Source organism: Aquarana catesbeiana, linkage group LG01 (assembly GCF_042186555.1).
Source record: "Aquarana catesbeiana isolate 2022-GZ linkage group LG01, ASM4218655v1, whole genome shotgun sequence".
Classification (NCBI taxonomy): Eukaryota; Metazoa; Chordata; class Amphibia; order Anura; family Ranidae; genus Aquarana; species Aquarana catesbeiana.
In genome coordinates, this window is record NC_133324.1 from 877,689,933 (window position 1) to 877,704,736 (window position 14,804).

At 47.3% G+C, this 14,804-nt stretch overlaps 1 protein-coding gene across 2 annotated transcripts in view; it reads right to left on the bottom strand.

Annotated features, from left to right (window-relative positions):
* CRMP1 (collapsin response mediator protein 1) overlaps positions 1-14,804 on the bottom strand; it is a 126,379-nt gene that overhangs the window by 62,346 nt on the left and 49,229 nt on the right. For both annotated transcript variants that reach the window (XM_073610304.1, XM_073610314.1), the window contains exon 2: positions 6,084-6,172. In XM_073610304.1, coding sequence (XP_073466405.1) covers positions 6,084-6,172 — 89 coding nt within the window. The remainder of the gene's footprint in view (positions 1-6,083; positions 6,173-14,804) is intronic.

The window sequence follows — 14,804 nt, forward strand, 5'->3', positions numbered from 1 at the left end:
TCCTCCATAAGTATATAACCCCCTCCCTGCTCTAGGTATTCAGTTTTTTTCTGCCTAATCAGGAGTAAGGACCTAGTTCCCTGCTGGGATCTCTAGTCTTGGGAATTTTTTTGTTGTTTATTATTTTCTTTTTTTTCTGGATTTTTTCCGATGAGATCTACAGTCAACAGCCGGGCTGGGCGATGGGCTGGACGATTGATCCAGTGGTCACCCCAGTCTGGCCAGCGCGCATGCGCAGACCACAGCTATGCAGTAGGTTGGCCACGACATAGCCCACTGGACAGTGGCTGGCCCTGCGAGTTAAACGTCTTGCTAGGTCGCATACAACCGGGTCTCGGCCTGTGTCGCACTGTTCCTCATGGCCGACAGCCCCCCACTTCGGTGGCGAGGAGGATCTGTCTGGGAGCGTTACCCGTGCTTTTTGCTATAGAGGTAAGTAAGGGATCCCCTCTTCTCCTTCCCCGGTGTGGTGTGGGGCGCGGGTACTCCTTGGGGTGGTCGGTCCCTCCGGGGTTCTCCTCCACCCCACTCCCCCCCATCCTGGGTGAGGCTCAGGCTCCCGCCCTAGGGGCTTTGGGACATCGTTCCCCCTTTCCCCCTTTCCACCTTGTTACTGGGGGGGCATCCAGGGTTGGGCCTGGGAGGTGAGTGGCTGCCGTAATTTAGGTCGCGAGTTTGTGGCCTACCAGGTGGGGGGGGCGGTCTTGCAGCCGGCGGCTGAAAATTTAGGCCGCGACTGTGCGGCCTACAGCACTCGCGGCCGAAAATTTAGGCCACGACTTTGCGGCCTACCACACTCGCGGCTGGTGGCTGAAAATTCAGGCTGCGGCTTTTCGGCCTACTGGCTGGAGGTCCGAAAGTTTTGGCCGCGGCCTTGCGACCTTCGACCGGCTGTCCCGTCCCACCGTGGGCCGCTTGCTCGCGGTGGTCGGCCAAAATTTAGCCCACGGCTTTTGCGGCCTACTAGGCCGCATTTTTGTACCTATTAGGCCTCCTGGATCGGCGCCCCTGTGAGGGGCCCCGGTTTGTGCCCCTGTGAGGGGCTCCGGTCTGTGCCCCCGTGAAGGGCCCCGATATGTCCCCCCTGTGAGGGGCCCCAGGAATGTGCCCTTGGTGAGGGGCTCCGGTCTGTGCCCCCCGTGAGGGGCCTCGGTGTTTGCCGCCGGCGAGGGCCCCCGGTATTTGCCCCCTGTGAGGGGCCCCGGTATTTGGCCCCTGTGAGAGGCCCTGGTTTGCACCCCTGTAAGGGCCCCTGGTTTGCACCCCCTGTGAAGAGCCCTGGTTTTTGCCCCCTGTGAGGGGCCCCCGGTCTGCGCCCCCTGTGAGGGGCCCCGGTATTTCCCCCTGTGAAGGGCTCCAGTATTTGCCCCCTGTGAGGGACCCCAGGAATGTGCCCTTGGTGAGGGGCCCCAGTCTGTGCCCCCTGTGAGGTGCCCCGGTATTTGCCCCCTGCGTGGGGCCTCGGTATTTGCCCCCTTTGAGGGGCCCCGGTGTTTGCCCCCTGTGAGGGCCCCCGGTATATGCCCCCTGTGAGGGGCCCTGGTATTTGGCCCCTGTGAGGGCCCCTGGTTTGCGCCCCCTGTGAAGGGCCCTGGTTTTTGCCCCCTGTGAGGGGCCCCCGGTCTGCGCCCCCTGTGAGGGGCCACGGTATTTCCCCCGGTGAGGGGCCACGGTATTTCCCCCGGTGAGGGGCCACGGTATTTCCCCCGGTGAGGGGCTCCGGTATTTGCCCCTGGTGAGGGCCCCCGGTATTTGCCCCCTGTGAGGGGCCCCGGTATTTGCCCCCTGTGAGGGGCCCCAGTTTGCACCCCTGTGAGGGGCCCTGGTTTGTGCCCCCTGTGAAGGGCCCTGGTTTGTGCCCCCTGTGAAGGGCCCTGGTTTTTGCCGGCTGTGAGGGGCACCCAGGGTGCACCCCCTGTGAGGGGCCCCGGTATTTGCCCCCTGTGAGGGGCCCCGGTATTTGCCCCCTGTGAGGTGCCCCAGTCTGCGCCCCATCAGGGGCTCTGTTTTGTGCCCCCTGTAAAGGGGCCTTGGTCTGTGCCCCCTGTGAGAGGCCTCTGTCGACATCCCATATGAGGACCTCGGACGGGGGGGGTTCCAGTTGGTGGCCCCCTCACCTTGTGTTTTTTGGGGTAGCGCTTAGGCATATAGTATATGGCACCCCTGCCCTCCCCTCCCCCCATGTCTCCTATCTGACTCTGAGGACGTGGCCCACCTTGCAGGGTGGTGACCACGCTCCCTATATTGTCAGTGAGTGAGGATGACTGCAGTAGGGCACGAAAAAGCGCTGGTTATCGCACTTATTACATCTGTGCAGGAACCTTTCAAGATGGGGATGCAGCAGTGGCTGCGGCGGAGAGCCGATACCTCATAAGCCGTCTTGTGAGGCGAAAGCGTTCCCTTTTCCCTCTTATCTTGACAATATTGTTCTTAAAGACTGGGAGGGTCTAGAGTGCATTTGTGTTTCTAAAAAAAAAAAAAAAAAAAAATGCTTGCTGTGAGGTACCCATTTGGGAATTCCCCTGCCTTTGCTGCATTGCCGGACCTATGGTCTAGGCACTGCAGTATGTCAGCTACGCCTCTTGGCCGTAGTTCCCCTGGTTTCTGAGCTTCTAAAGTCTCCTCAGTGGTATTTAGACAGATATTTTTGGGGCTACCCTGGGTGTCAATACTTCCAATGGGCGTCTACTGCCGGACCGCTTGCTGTTCTCCACGGGGGATGTGCAAGCTCCGTTGCTGCAGAGTGTGGTTGTCACGGTTCCCGTGTCGGGAACAGTTTAAAGCCCTGACCTGCCTTGTGTGGGTACAGAAGGTCAGGATGGAGTCTGTTAGCACAGCGGTAGCACGCCTTTATCACGGGGACCTTCTGGTTTCTATCAACATCACAAATGCTTGTTTATGCATTTCGTTATGTGCCCGACTCCAGCACTTCCTCCGTTTTGCTGTGAGTGATCAGCGCATGATCATCGCATAGTCTGGCCTCCACTCCTCGAGTATTCGCGAGGTGTTGGCCCCGGATCGGGCGTGGTTGCATCTGTGGGGGTTTGCAGTCCTGGCTGCCTGGACGATCTTCTTCTGCCACTCCTCGGCTACCCCGAGGGGCAATGTAGTTTCTATATAGACCTTGACTGATTTCAGTAGGCATCTATACTATCTGAAGTCTGCTTGGGCCCTTCCAGAACGTCAGATTATCTAAGCCTGAGCTTCAGCTCTGGCCAGCATGTTTTCTTCTCTTGGACAAACTCCAGAAGTTGCATGCCGCGTTTTTTATTTTTATGTCCGCGGCAGGTAGACCCTCTGCGGACCTGCGTGTGGGTGTTGGGTCTGAGAGTTTCTACCTTTTTGAAACAATTCCTTTTGCGTAGTTCCATACAAGCTCCCTTCGGGGAGATCGTGGCATGGGACAAATGCCCGAGGTCTCCAGACAATCGGATTTGGCTGAGTTAGGAAACCAGGGTTCCCTGGTCTGGTGGCTCGCTCTCGGGTTCTTCGGCGGGATAAATCCTTTCTCCCCTTGTATTAAACAGGGTGACCATCAATGCCAGTCGGTCCAGGTAGGATGTCCTGGGACTGAGCTCTGCTCAGGGTCATTGTACGCTGGTAGAATCCGGACTGCCGGGTAATATCCTGGAACTTTGAGCAATCAGGCTAAATCTGGATCATGGACGGATCGACTTCGGGGGCTCCCGGTATGGTTCTAGTCGGACAAGGCAACCAGGATGGCTTATGCCCTTCGCCAGGGTGGGTCAAATAGGATGTGGCGGCCCTGGCTGTTTTCCCGATGGGCAGAACATTTCGTCTGGCCCTTTTCCGGTGTATGCATTCCAGGAGTGGCATGCTGATGGGCGGATACCTCAGTTGGCGAGGGTTGGACCACGGATGGGCCCTTCACCTGGCCGTGTTTCTTCATGTTTGTTCCCGCTGGGACACTTATGAGGTAGTTCTCTTGGTGTCCTGGTTAAACTGGACGGTACCAAGATTTCTGGTAAGGTCACGGGTTGCTCTGTCAGCTCTGGTGTCCCATGGGGCCAGTGACGTTTCCCTATGCCTTTCTTCCTCTCCAGCTTCTGCTGTGGCTTTTACGCAGGATCACGGCTGCAGGGCTTCCGATCATTCTATTATCCCCGGATGGATCCAGTCGGTCTGGGTATGCCGACCGGGTGCGCCTGGTCGCCAGCATTCCTTGTCAACTGCCTCTCAAGAAGGATCTATGGTCCCAGGGCCGTTCTTCCATCCTGCCTTATAGTCACTGGTTTTAACGGCCTGGCTGTGTTGAGCCAGGTGCGGCAATTCCGACACTGTTTATGGCTAGGGAGTCCATCTTTTAGGGGGTTTTAATCTCCGGGTGCGTAGAGCGCATATATCCTGGTGTGAATCACCGGGCATTCATCCTTGTTCTTTCTAGGTGGCTCCAATTCCGACCCCCATTTTACGGGGGCTTTAGCAGGAAGGCGCCTCGAGTATCATCGAGGGCCAGGTGACATGGGCCCTGGGACAGGACCCGGGTCCCCAAACACTTTTTATGACAATTCCAAGCATATAAGCCTTTAAAATTAGCACTTTTGATTTCTCCCATAGACTTTTAAAGGGTGTTCTGCGGCTTTCGAATTTGCCACGAACACCCGAATTGTTCGCTATTCGACTTACGTTCGTCTCGAACATCAGGCTCATCCTTACTCACAGGGTGTCGAAAAGGATGGCGTTATCTTCTCGTTCACCTTACCCAGGTTTAGGCGGGGCTTCGCCCTTTTCTATAGTTTCGTCCCTGGGTTTCCATTTGAACAAGGACATTGTGTTTCCTTTCTTGTGTCCCTGGCAACACATCCCAAGGAATTTGCTTTATCTGCACGGGAAGTGGTTTGGGGGAATCGGTTGTATTTGCCAGACACTGAGTCTTCTGGAGGTCAGGCTCTCTGTACTCACGGACAGGCCAAGAAAGGGGCTGTCTGCTTCTTCTGCGACTTTCTTCTGGATAGATCAGACAGATGATGACTCTGGGCTATTCTGTCAGGAATCGGGGAGCTTAGTGCGCCTTGGGCCTTCTTGGGCGTTCGTGGCGCATTTATGAAGTGGATGGGTTGGCATCTGTGTGTGCCTTTTTTGGCCGCAAGCTTTTTGCAGGCTGTTGTTAAGAGGGTCTAATCCCTCTTGAAGGGGTATCATTCAGGTTGGGTTCCAGCTTGTCCTGTGTGAAGCTCCTGTTACCTGGTTGGTTTTTGTGTTAGCCTTGGGATTTTTTGCTGTCCCACCCCTCATGTTCAGCACTGCTTTGGGATGTCCCTACCGTTCAGAATTAAGAAGGCTATGTCTGTCAATGAATGAATGAGAAAATATGATTTTTTTACTTACCGTAAAATCCGTTTCTCTGAGTCCATCGACAGACACAGCACCCACCCCTCTATGGAGTCTTTTGATACTTCTATTACTGCTTGCTACTAAACTGAATACCTAGAGCAGGGAGGGGGTTATATACTGACGGAGGACAGCCCATTGTTTTTTTGTTCTGTCTAGTCCTACTCCTGCGGAGATGATATAACCCTACTGTTCAGAATAAAGAAGGCTGTGTCTGTCAATGAACTCCCCACTGTATGTAGGCAAAAAAAGCATACCCAAGATACACCCAAATTACACAGATCAAAAATAATTAATATGCAAAATATAATCAGCTATACCAAAGAGTGCTTTTCTTCACCAATGATTTTCCTTTATATCAGCTTTCCAAAATGTAAATAATTTTAAGGGTTGAAAACCTTCCAGCAATGCAAAGTCTGCAGGCTCCCTCACTGGTGACAATGCCTTCACCTGTTTTTTTTTTTGGAAGCAAGCAGAAGTCCATCCATTCCGGGATATGCCAAACTTGTACACTAAGCTGCGCATGTGCTAACTCGTAACCCCAGCCTGTTGCTTTGCATTCCAATACCCTTGTAGGTTTTACCCATTCTTCATACTCTATCCATAATCAGATAAAAAATGTTTTTTTGCTTTAGCTATAATAAGACAAAGGGTGGGTAGAATTCCACAATGGAGGTAAAGTATTATCATTAAACAGAGTTCCTTCTGCTGAGGTTTTTTCGTTCACTTACTTAATAAGGCCATCTTCGAGGTAAACATCTGCATAAAAGGACTGGTCATCATTAATAATTCTCCCACCTTTAATAAGAAGTCGGTCACTCTGAAAAACAAAACAAAAAAAAAAACACTTACTGACAAAGATTAATGTATTTTTGCAAGAAGAAAGACTAAATAAGACGTGTGCCAATTTGGCTACCTTCATGTTTATGGACTGCTCCAGCCAATCGGATCTCAAATACTTTATACAAACAGTCCAGTTCTGTCCCCACTGCAGTATACTGGCACCTTTGAAGATAGTAATGTTATTTGCCTTTAAATGCAGTGTCCTTAGTTAGTTTTCTATGTTGTTTTACAGCTAGACAGTAGCCAGCTTGTGCTTTTGTTTATATTTTCTGCGCTCGGTATGGTTTTTCCTAAGCTCAGGGCATTCATTATTTCTGCCTGCTCCATTAGTTGGTGTTAGAAGTAACAATATCTGAGTTATAAAAATGTATCCACCCCAGCCAATCACTGAGGGTGTGCATAGGGAAGGTGGAAAATGGAGCAAACCTTTTAGAGGGTTCTTTCTTTTCTTATTAAACAAACTGTCATAGAGTCATTGGAAATAACTTTGCTGCTCTTAAAGGGCCTACAACAACACTACTAGAAAACCTGAGCTTTTTTGATTTTTTGGGGTATCCTGCACTCCTAACCCTCTCTCCCTGACATTTATTCATCAATAATTCTCATTGCCCATTACAAAATACCCACTTACATACGCCAATCCACAACCAAGCATGGCAATACCTTGCCGGCAACAAAAACCACACGAAGAGTTTAACAACTTTCTGCAGGACAAACTCACCTTTAGTAAACTGCCCCCTTTGCTCAAATGGGAAAAGGACATAGGTAACTCATTCACCGGTTCTCAACGGTTAGCAGCTCGTCATACCCCCTTTAAGGCCACTCGATCTACTAATCTACGGGAACTGACTCACAAAATCAGTCTCAGATGGTATAAAACTCCATTTGTTCTGAACAAAATGCATCCATCCACCTTGCCTCTATCTTGGAGGGAATGTGGCGAACCAGGCACTTTAGTCCATATCCTTTGAGAATGCACCAAACTTTCTAACTTTTGGGCGAATTTATCTCAGATTATTGGCACTGTCACTAATTTATCTCTAAACCTCTCTCCAGAACAAGCCCTACTTAACATTGATTTTGACACTTTTCCTTATCACTTTCAACACATTGTTATTGTCATTTTAGTAGCAGCCAGACTGGTAATAGTGCATCATTGGCAGTCAAATGAATCCTCCCCTCAAAACGAGGTGATTACACTAACTTGTATCCACGTCACCTATGAATGCATGTTACCCGCTAGTGAAGGTGGCCTACGAAAGGCGGACAATCATTGGTCTTGTTGGTTTCACTGGTACACAAAATGATACACTTTCTATTCTAAGGGCTTTCTTCTCTTTCCTCTAATGTTTTTGTATTTAACAATGCCAGGCTGGCATTGTCATTCTTAAATAATTTGTATCCACTTGCTGCAGATCTGTTATGTCACACTTTTTGTGATTGTATGCTTTGTGTTACTGTTCAATTTGCTTCTTTTTTTCACGTGAAAAATTTTCAATGAAATAGTATTGGAATTTAAGGTATAAGCCCCAGGGCTGTCATCATGAACCTGGTTTCACTACCTAAACAATCAATTACTTTAAGCAAGCATCAAGGATGGGAATTTAGGCTTTTCAGACCCACTGGTTGCATGCTTGTTCTAGGTCAGTAACTCACTAAATAGTGAAGACAGGATTTGGATGACACCACTTTTCAAACATGGAAAAGAAATGGCAGGTCCCATATTCCTGCCCTTGTTTAAAATAAGATGACTGTACTAAGCAGCTAGGAATGTCAGCAAACATTATAAACATATTATAAGGTGTGACTTTTTTACTAACATTAGGCAAAGTAAGCATTTTATAAAAAATTCAGAGTTGGCCATGCTGGCCTTACATTGGACAATTTTGCTTTTAATATAAACAATGATGGCCATGAGCTAAAAGATCTCCAGAAATCTAGGTACGTGATCCTGCGCAGGAGAGCCGCCTTTGCCGTCGTATATGAAGGTTATACAGTCAGCAAGTGGTTAAAGTGGTCATAGGAGACTAAAATTTAATTTCTTGGCCCCAACACCAAACAATATGTCTTGCGGAAATCCGAAACAGCTCACCATCCAAATAACACCATTCCTACAGTAAAGCGTGGAGGTGGTAATATCCTATTATGGGTGTGTTTCTCTGCAGCAGGGACTGGAGCACTTGTCAGGATAGAAGAAAAAATGTATGGGGCAAAATACCAAATTATTGAAGAAAATCTGCTGACGAAAGTTGTCAATGGGAATATCCTAACTGTGGGCACCTGGCTGTGACAGCTTACGGCTTCACAGCTGGGTGCCCACTGCACATGCGTGAGCCGCGCTCCCTTTTGTGAATGGTGTTGTGTCCCAGAAGATTGCGGGGAGGGAGGGGGACATGAATGTCCGCTCGGATCGCCCTTTGCACCAAAAATACAATCTGCATCAAAAATAAAAAAAATGCTACCCTGTTGATAAACACGCCCTTATGTTTTACAAAGTACAGTACTCATTTATTTTTCCAGAAAGGTTTCCATCTCAATGGATAAAATCATTTATCTTTAAAGACAAAGGAAGCAAAGCACGCAGAATAAGCTCCATAATGGGGACAGTTGGGTCTGAACAGTGCCAGGGAAGTGTCAGCAACACATTATGCAAGACGCTTTCACAGACGTACTTAACATCTTTTCACATTTCCAAACCTGCTCCCTATTTACCATCAGAGACTGGGCCCCCCCATGTGTTGTCAGTATAATGAAAGCTTATGTGAAATGATCCACCCAATAAGGTGAAAATGTATTTTATATAAAGCGTCTGATGGCCCTGGGCACCGGAATAATTCAAGATAAAATAAGAAATTCTACTACACCAGTAGCTGTAAATATTGTGTCACTCAATGAATAAAATACGTATGATTAATAGCACATTACTGCCCTGTAGAGATATTTTAAACCACAATTAGCCCCCGGTCACACTATATCCGACTTCAATTGAAATTGCACGATTTCAATGCCGCATGTCTGTGCGACTTCAGTTACGACTTGGCTGACATCTGTGCGATTTCATGCACAGATGTCTATGCAAGTCACACCTACAATCGTCAAAAATACTGCAGGAACGTCTTTTTCACATCGGTGCGGCACCGCAAAGTGGGCGTTGCACCGATTTGAACAGTTCCATTGCCGACAATAGCGTGCGACTTGTCATGTGATTCGGACCTATCAAATCACATGACAAGTTACACCAGTGTGACCTGGGGCTTACTCAGCACTGGAAGTCAATTACATAATCTATGTCACTTTCCTATTAATAAGACTCGTATGAAGTGATGTAGTATACTCTCAAAGGGTAAATGTGTCTTTTTGAACGCTTATAAATTTTTTTTCTTTTAAATAAGGAACCTAATGTACTGCAAAATACAGTTCAGTACTACTACATTTTAATAAAATGCCACTAAACAATATTGTTATTCTCCAAAACTCATCCGGTACTTAAAGTGTTACTAAACCCAGGACCCTGCATTCACTATATCTGGTCTCCCACAGTACACAGGACATAGAAATGGAATTATTTTAGTAAATATAAACTGCTAAATACCTTTTCTCATCAGTGTCTGGTTAAGGCTTGTAGGGGAGTATTCATTCTACTCTTATTGTCCTATGAGGCTGCAGGACCCCTGACCCTCTGTCTGAACAGTGCTGATTGGCCCTGTGCTGATCACATGCACTCTCCCAAGGAAAAAAAAAAAATCTTGCAATGCACACCAAACTGAGCATGTGCACAGTGACTCCAAAGGCTCAGTTCTGTCAAGAGATGGATTGGGGACAGTGGAAGAAGGGGAGGATCAGAGAAGACAGGATCAAACAGCCTTTTTACACAATGCGGAGGATTAACCCCTTAGGTTCCACAGTGATTATAACAAGCATGCTTTACTGCATATACAGACTGATTTTACTGTTGTGGGTTTAGTAACATGTTAATGGCTCTGTAATCTATTTTTCATGAAATAGTTTCTTCCTGTGTTTTTCTGCCACCTCTGCAAGCTCCTGAACCTCTCCTTTTCCCCTCATTTCCATTTTTGAAACAATCAGTATACATTAGTTGCGGCCATGTGCAAAGTGCACTGCTCTATCCCATAGTCCCACAGCCCATCTCTGGAGCGAGCAAGAGAGGGTGGCTACAATTCTACATACAGAGGGACCATGGAGAACAAACGTAGCCACCCTACAACAGGAAGTCAAATCACAGCAGCAAAAAATATAATAACTGAGATTTGGAGGAGGCTGAGAGCAATAGAAGGATTTTTTGTTAGTCCATACATACTTCAATAAGGCCCCTTTCACACTGGGGCGGTTTGCAGGCGTTATTGCGCTAAAAATACCACCTGCAAACCGCCCCTAAACAGCCTCCGCTGTTTGTTCAGTGTGAAAGCTCGAGGGCTTTCACACTGAAGTGGAGCGCTGGCAGGACGGTAAAAAAAGTCCTGCCAAACGCTTCTTTGGAGCGGTGAAGGAGCGGTGTATTCACCGCTCCTAAACCGCTCCTGCCCATTGAAATCAATGGGACAGCGCGGCTATACCGCGGTAATACTGCGCTGTACGAGCGGATTTAACCCTTTTTCGGCCGCCAGCGGGGGTTAAAACCGCACCGCTAGCGGCCGAATACAGCCGCAAAAACAACGGTAAAACAGCGCTGAAAATAGCGCTGTTTTACCGCCGACGCCCCACCGCCCCAGTGTGAAAGGGGCCTAAAAGTTTATTTTTTAAACCAGAGATTAATGTCACTTTAAATGTCACTTTAAATGGAAACTCTGTTCCCAGTGGTTGGCCATTGGATCTGCTCAATACACAGAAGGGGAAGGGATGGTGGGGAGGGGGGGGTTAGGAGACGCAAAGGCGAAGGGACATGGTAATATCATATGTCCCCAACCTCCAGAAGCCTGGTGGTGACCCCCAGAGCCTGGAAGGGCTGACATTCCTCCTCAGAGTGCAGGTTACTAGGAATGGTGGGTGTAGTGCAAGGTGAAAAGATTGGGCGCCAGTCACTCTTAAAATTGAACAAATAAGAGTTTTATTTCTCTTAACAAGAACAGGGGGAGAAAGGGGTAGGGCACCCTTAGGCAAATGGGATAGCAAATTGGCAGACTCCCTGGACAAAAATAGAACTAGGCAGACAGCAATACAGAAAAAGAAGGGCCTTTAAGCTAAATGCAGCGATCTGTATCTTGTAGCAACTGCTGTCTCCTATAGCAACAACTTTACTCACAGTATCCCACTGTAGATCCTCAAGCTTAGCTCCCGGCTACCTGCTGGTCTTCTCAAGCTTCACGCACAGCTACCCACTGTATTCTTTAGCCCTCATGCACACGGGCTGTTAAAAAAACGTTATGAAAACGCCAGTATCTTTGCAGTGATTTTTTTAAACTTTTTTCAGCTTTTTTCAGCGTTTTTGCAATAGCGGTTTTTAGCGTTTTTGAGCGTTTTTGAGCGTTTTTAAGTGTTTTTCCGCGTTAGCGTTTTTGAGCGTTTTTTTTTTTTTTCAAATTTTTTTTTTTTCAATGGATCAAAAATGCTAAAAAACGTTGGTGAATGACGTTTTTGAGCGTTTTTGAGCGTTTTTCAGCGTTAGAGCGTTTTTACAGCTGAAAACCGTCTTTCAGAACCCACTGGTCCTGGGTTTTTTTTACAGCTTAAAAACGCCTATGCCACTTGCAGCTCAAAAACGCCTAGGTGGGCATGAAGCCATAGACTAACATAGACAGGCCTTTTTAAGCTGCAAAAAAAGCTCAAAAAAGCAGCTGTAAAAACGTCCGTGTGCATGAGGACTAAAGGATGGGTTCCTCGAACTCACAGCTACCCGCTGGATCTCTCAAGCTTCACTCACAGCTACCCGCTGTATTCTTCAAGAATGGGTTCCTCAGACTCACAGCTACCCGCTGGACTTCTCAAGCTTCACTCACAGCTACCCGCTGTATTCTTCAAGAATGGGTTCCTCAGACTCACAGCTACCCGCTGGACTTCTCAAGCTTCACTCACAGCTACCCGCTGTATTCTTCAAGGATGGGTTCCTCAGACTCACAGCTACCCGCTGGACTTCTCAAGCTTCACTCACAGCTACCCGCTGTATTCTTCAAGGATGGGTTCCTCAGACTCACAGCTACCCGCTGGATCTCTCAAGCTTCACTCACAGCTACCCGCTGTATTCTTCAAGAATGGGTTCCTTGGACTCACAGCTACCTGCTGGATCCCTCAAGTTTTACTCACAGCTACCCGCTGGATCCCTCAAGTTTTACTCACAGCTACCCGCTGTACTTCTCTTCAAGCCTTACTTACAGCTACCCGCCATATGTCTTGGATGAGTTCTCTCCTGGCGCTTTCCCAACACTTCATAGTTCCCAGCTGATGAAGAGTCTGCTCTGGTACTCCTTCAAAACTCCATCCCTTTGAAACCCATCTCCGGCAACAAGAGTGGTTGACCCTCTGGCAACTTCTTCTCCAATGTCTCCTGGCAAAGATCAGGCTCCCCTTGGGCTGAGCCCCTTTACACGTGGCTAGGTCTTAGGCTTCAGACTTCTGCTGCTGCTTCACACACACCCACCCAGCCCGGGTGGAAAGAACCCTGATCACCTGACTCTCTCCAAATAAATAGACTATCCCATCAGCCTCAGCGGCCAACAGTGATGATACTTCATGTTCTGTGTGACATTTGAGCTTTTCATTTTCAAGGCATAATGCCTGTACAATGCAGCTAAAAGCATCTGCTCCTCAAGGAGTTTGAACTTTTTTTCCTGCCTGTTAACGCCTCCCCTCCATGTCAGCCCATTGCACACAAGTTTTAGGAGTTTAGTGGCAGGAAAGTTTACAGGCAGAAAAAAAATCCAAAGATTTACATTTCCAATTTCTTTGGATTTTTTTCTGCCTGCTGCCTGTAAGCTGCCCTACCACTAAACTTCTGAAACCGCATAGCGTTCCTTGGCCAATGGCCATGAATGAACACATAGGCCAACATGGAGGGGGAAGAGGTAACAGGTAGAGAAAAAAAAAGCTCAAAAGAGCTAAAACACCTGGAGAAGCAGCTGCTTTGAGCTGTGTATGAGGCCTTACTGCAGCCTACATGCCAACCTAACACACATCCTTGCCATCCTGGAATGTTCTGTCTGTGACAATGAGTTTCTCTTACACATGTGTAAGTTGAACTGGAAACAAACACATGTTGTGTTTTTTTTTGGTTTTTGAAATGTAATAAATAATGTCTTGTGTTGTGAGTTGACTGAGGTACTGTACTGTTCTTGCTTCTCCTCATGCCTTAACATTGTGAACTTGCAATGTACATGTCATTGATGACATTGACATTATTTTTTATATAACATTGCAGAAATTTCCTCTCACTTCCTGTTTCTGGCTATGGGACAGGAAGGAAGAGAAATCTCCCCAATGGAACACCAATGACAGGTTTTATAATCCTTCTTTACTTGCAAATTAAAAAAAAAAAAACATAAAAAAAAAACAACAGTCTTATCAAGCAAGCTTGCAAAAGTATGCTTTCCTTTTCCTTTCATCTAGCTGCCCTCTAAAAGCTCCACAGAGTAGGTCCCCTGCCAGTTTTAACCATTTTCTGATCTTGTCATCCATACAGGGCTGTCTGTATACAGAGAAGAAACAAAGAAAGTTTCTGATAACATCATCCATGTAACAAAGTACTTTTTGAACTTTTTATTTTAAGAAATGCAACAGAATAATCCTGCATTGAAGGAACTTTTTTTGCCCATACACATTCCTGATCCCATTGTCTGTAGTGAACAAGGGGTGTTTTAAATTAATGCCAATGCAGCCAATAGTTAACTTAAAAGATCGGCGTGCCCCCTGGGGAGAGCGGAGCTGTTTGAAGACTACTTTGTATGCAGCGTGCTTTTTACTTCCGACATAAAGCAGTCTAGGCTAGCTGAAATACTGCTGCCATTAACAAGACTGCTTCCACCATGTTATAGAAAGACACAGCCAGGAAACCGCAACATTGTAATTCATTTATAAAAGCTGGAGAAAAGAATGTGCATTACCAACCAGCCAGGCTCTTCCATAACAAGTACAAGAAGACATATACAGTGCATCCACAAAGTATTCACAGAGCTTCAGTTTTTCCACATTTTCTTACAGCCTTATTCCAAAATGGATTCAATTCTTTATTTTCCTGAAAATTCGACAAATATCCCATAATGACAACATGAAAGACGCTTGTTTGAACTCTTTGCACGTTATTTTTACAAAAATAAAAAACAAAACAAAAATCACATGTACATGAGTAGTCACGGCATTGGCTCAATACTTTGTTGAAGCATTTTTGGCACCAATTACAGCTACAAGTCTTTTTGATGCTACAAGCTTGGCACACCTATTTTTGGGCAGTTTCTCCCATTCTTCTTTGCAGGACCTCTGGTTGGATGGGGAGCGTCGGCGCACAGCCATTTTCAGATCTCTCCAGAGATGTTCAATTGGGTTCAAGTCTGGGCTCTGGCTGGACCACTCTAGGATGTTCACAGAGTTGTCCTGTAGCCACTCCTTTGTTGTCTTGGCTGTGTGCTTAGAATCATTGTCCTGCTGGAAGATGAACCTTCTCT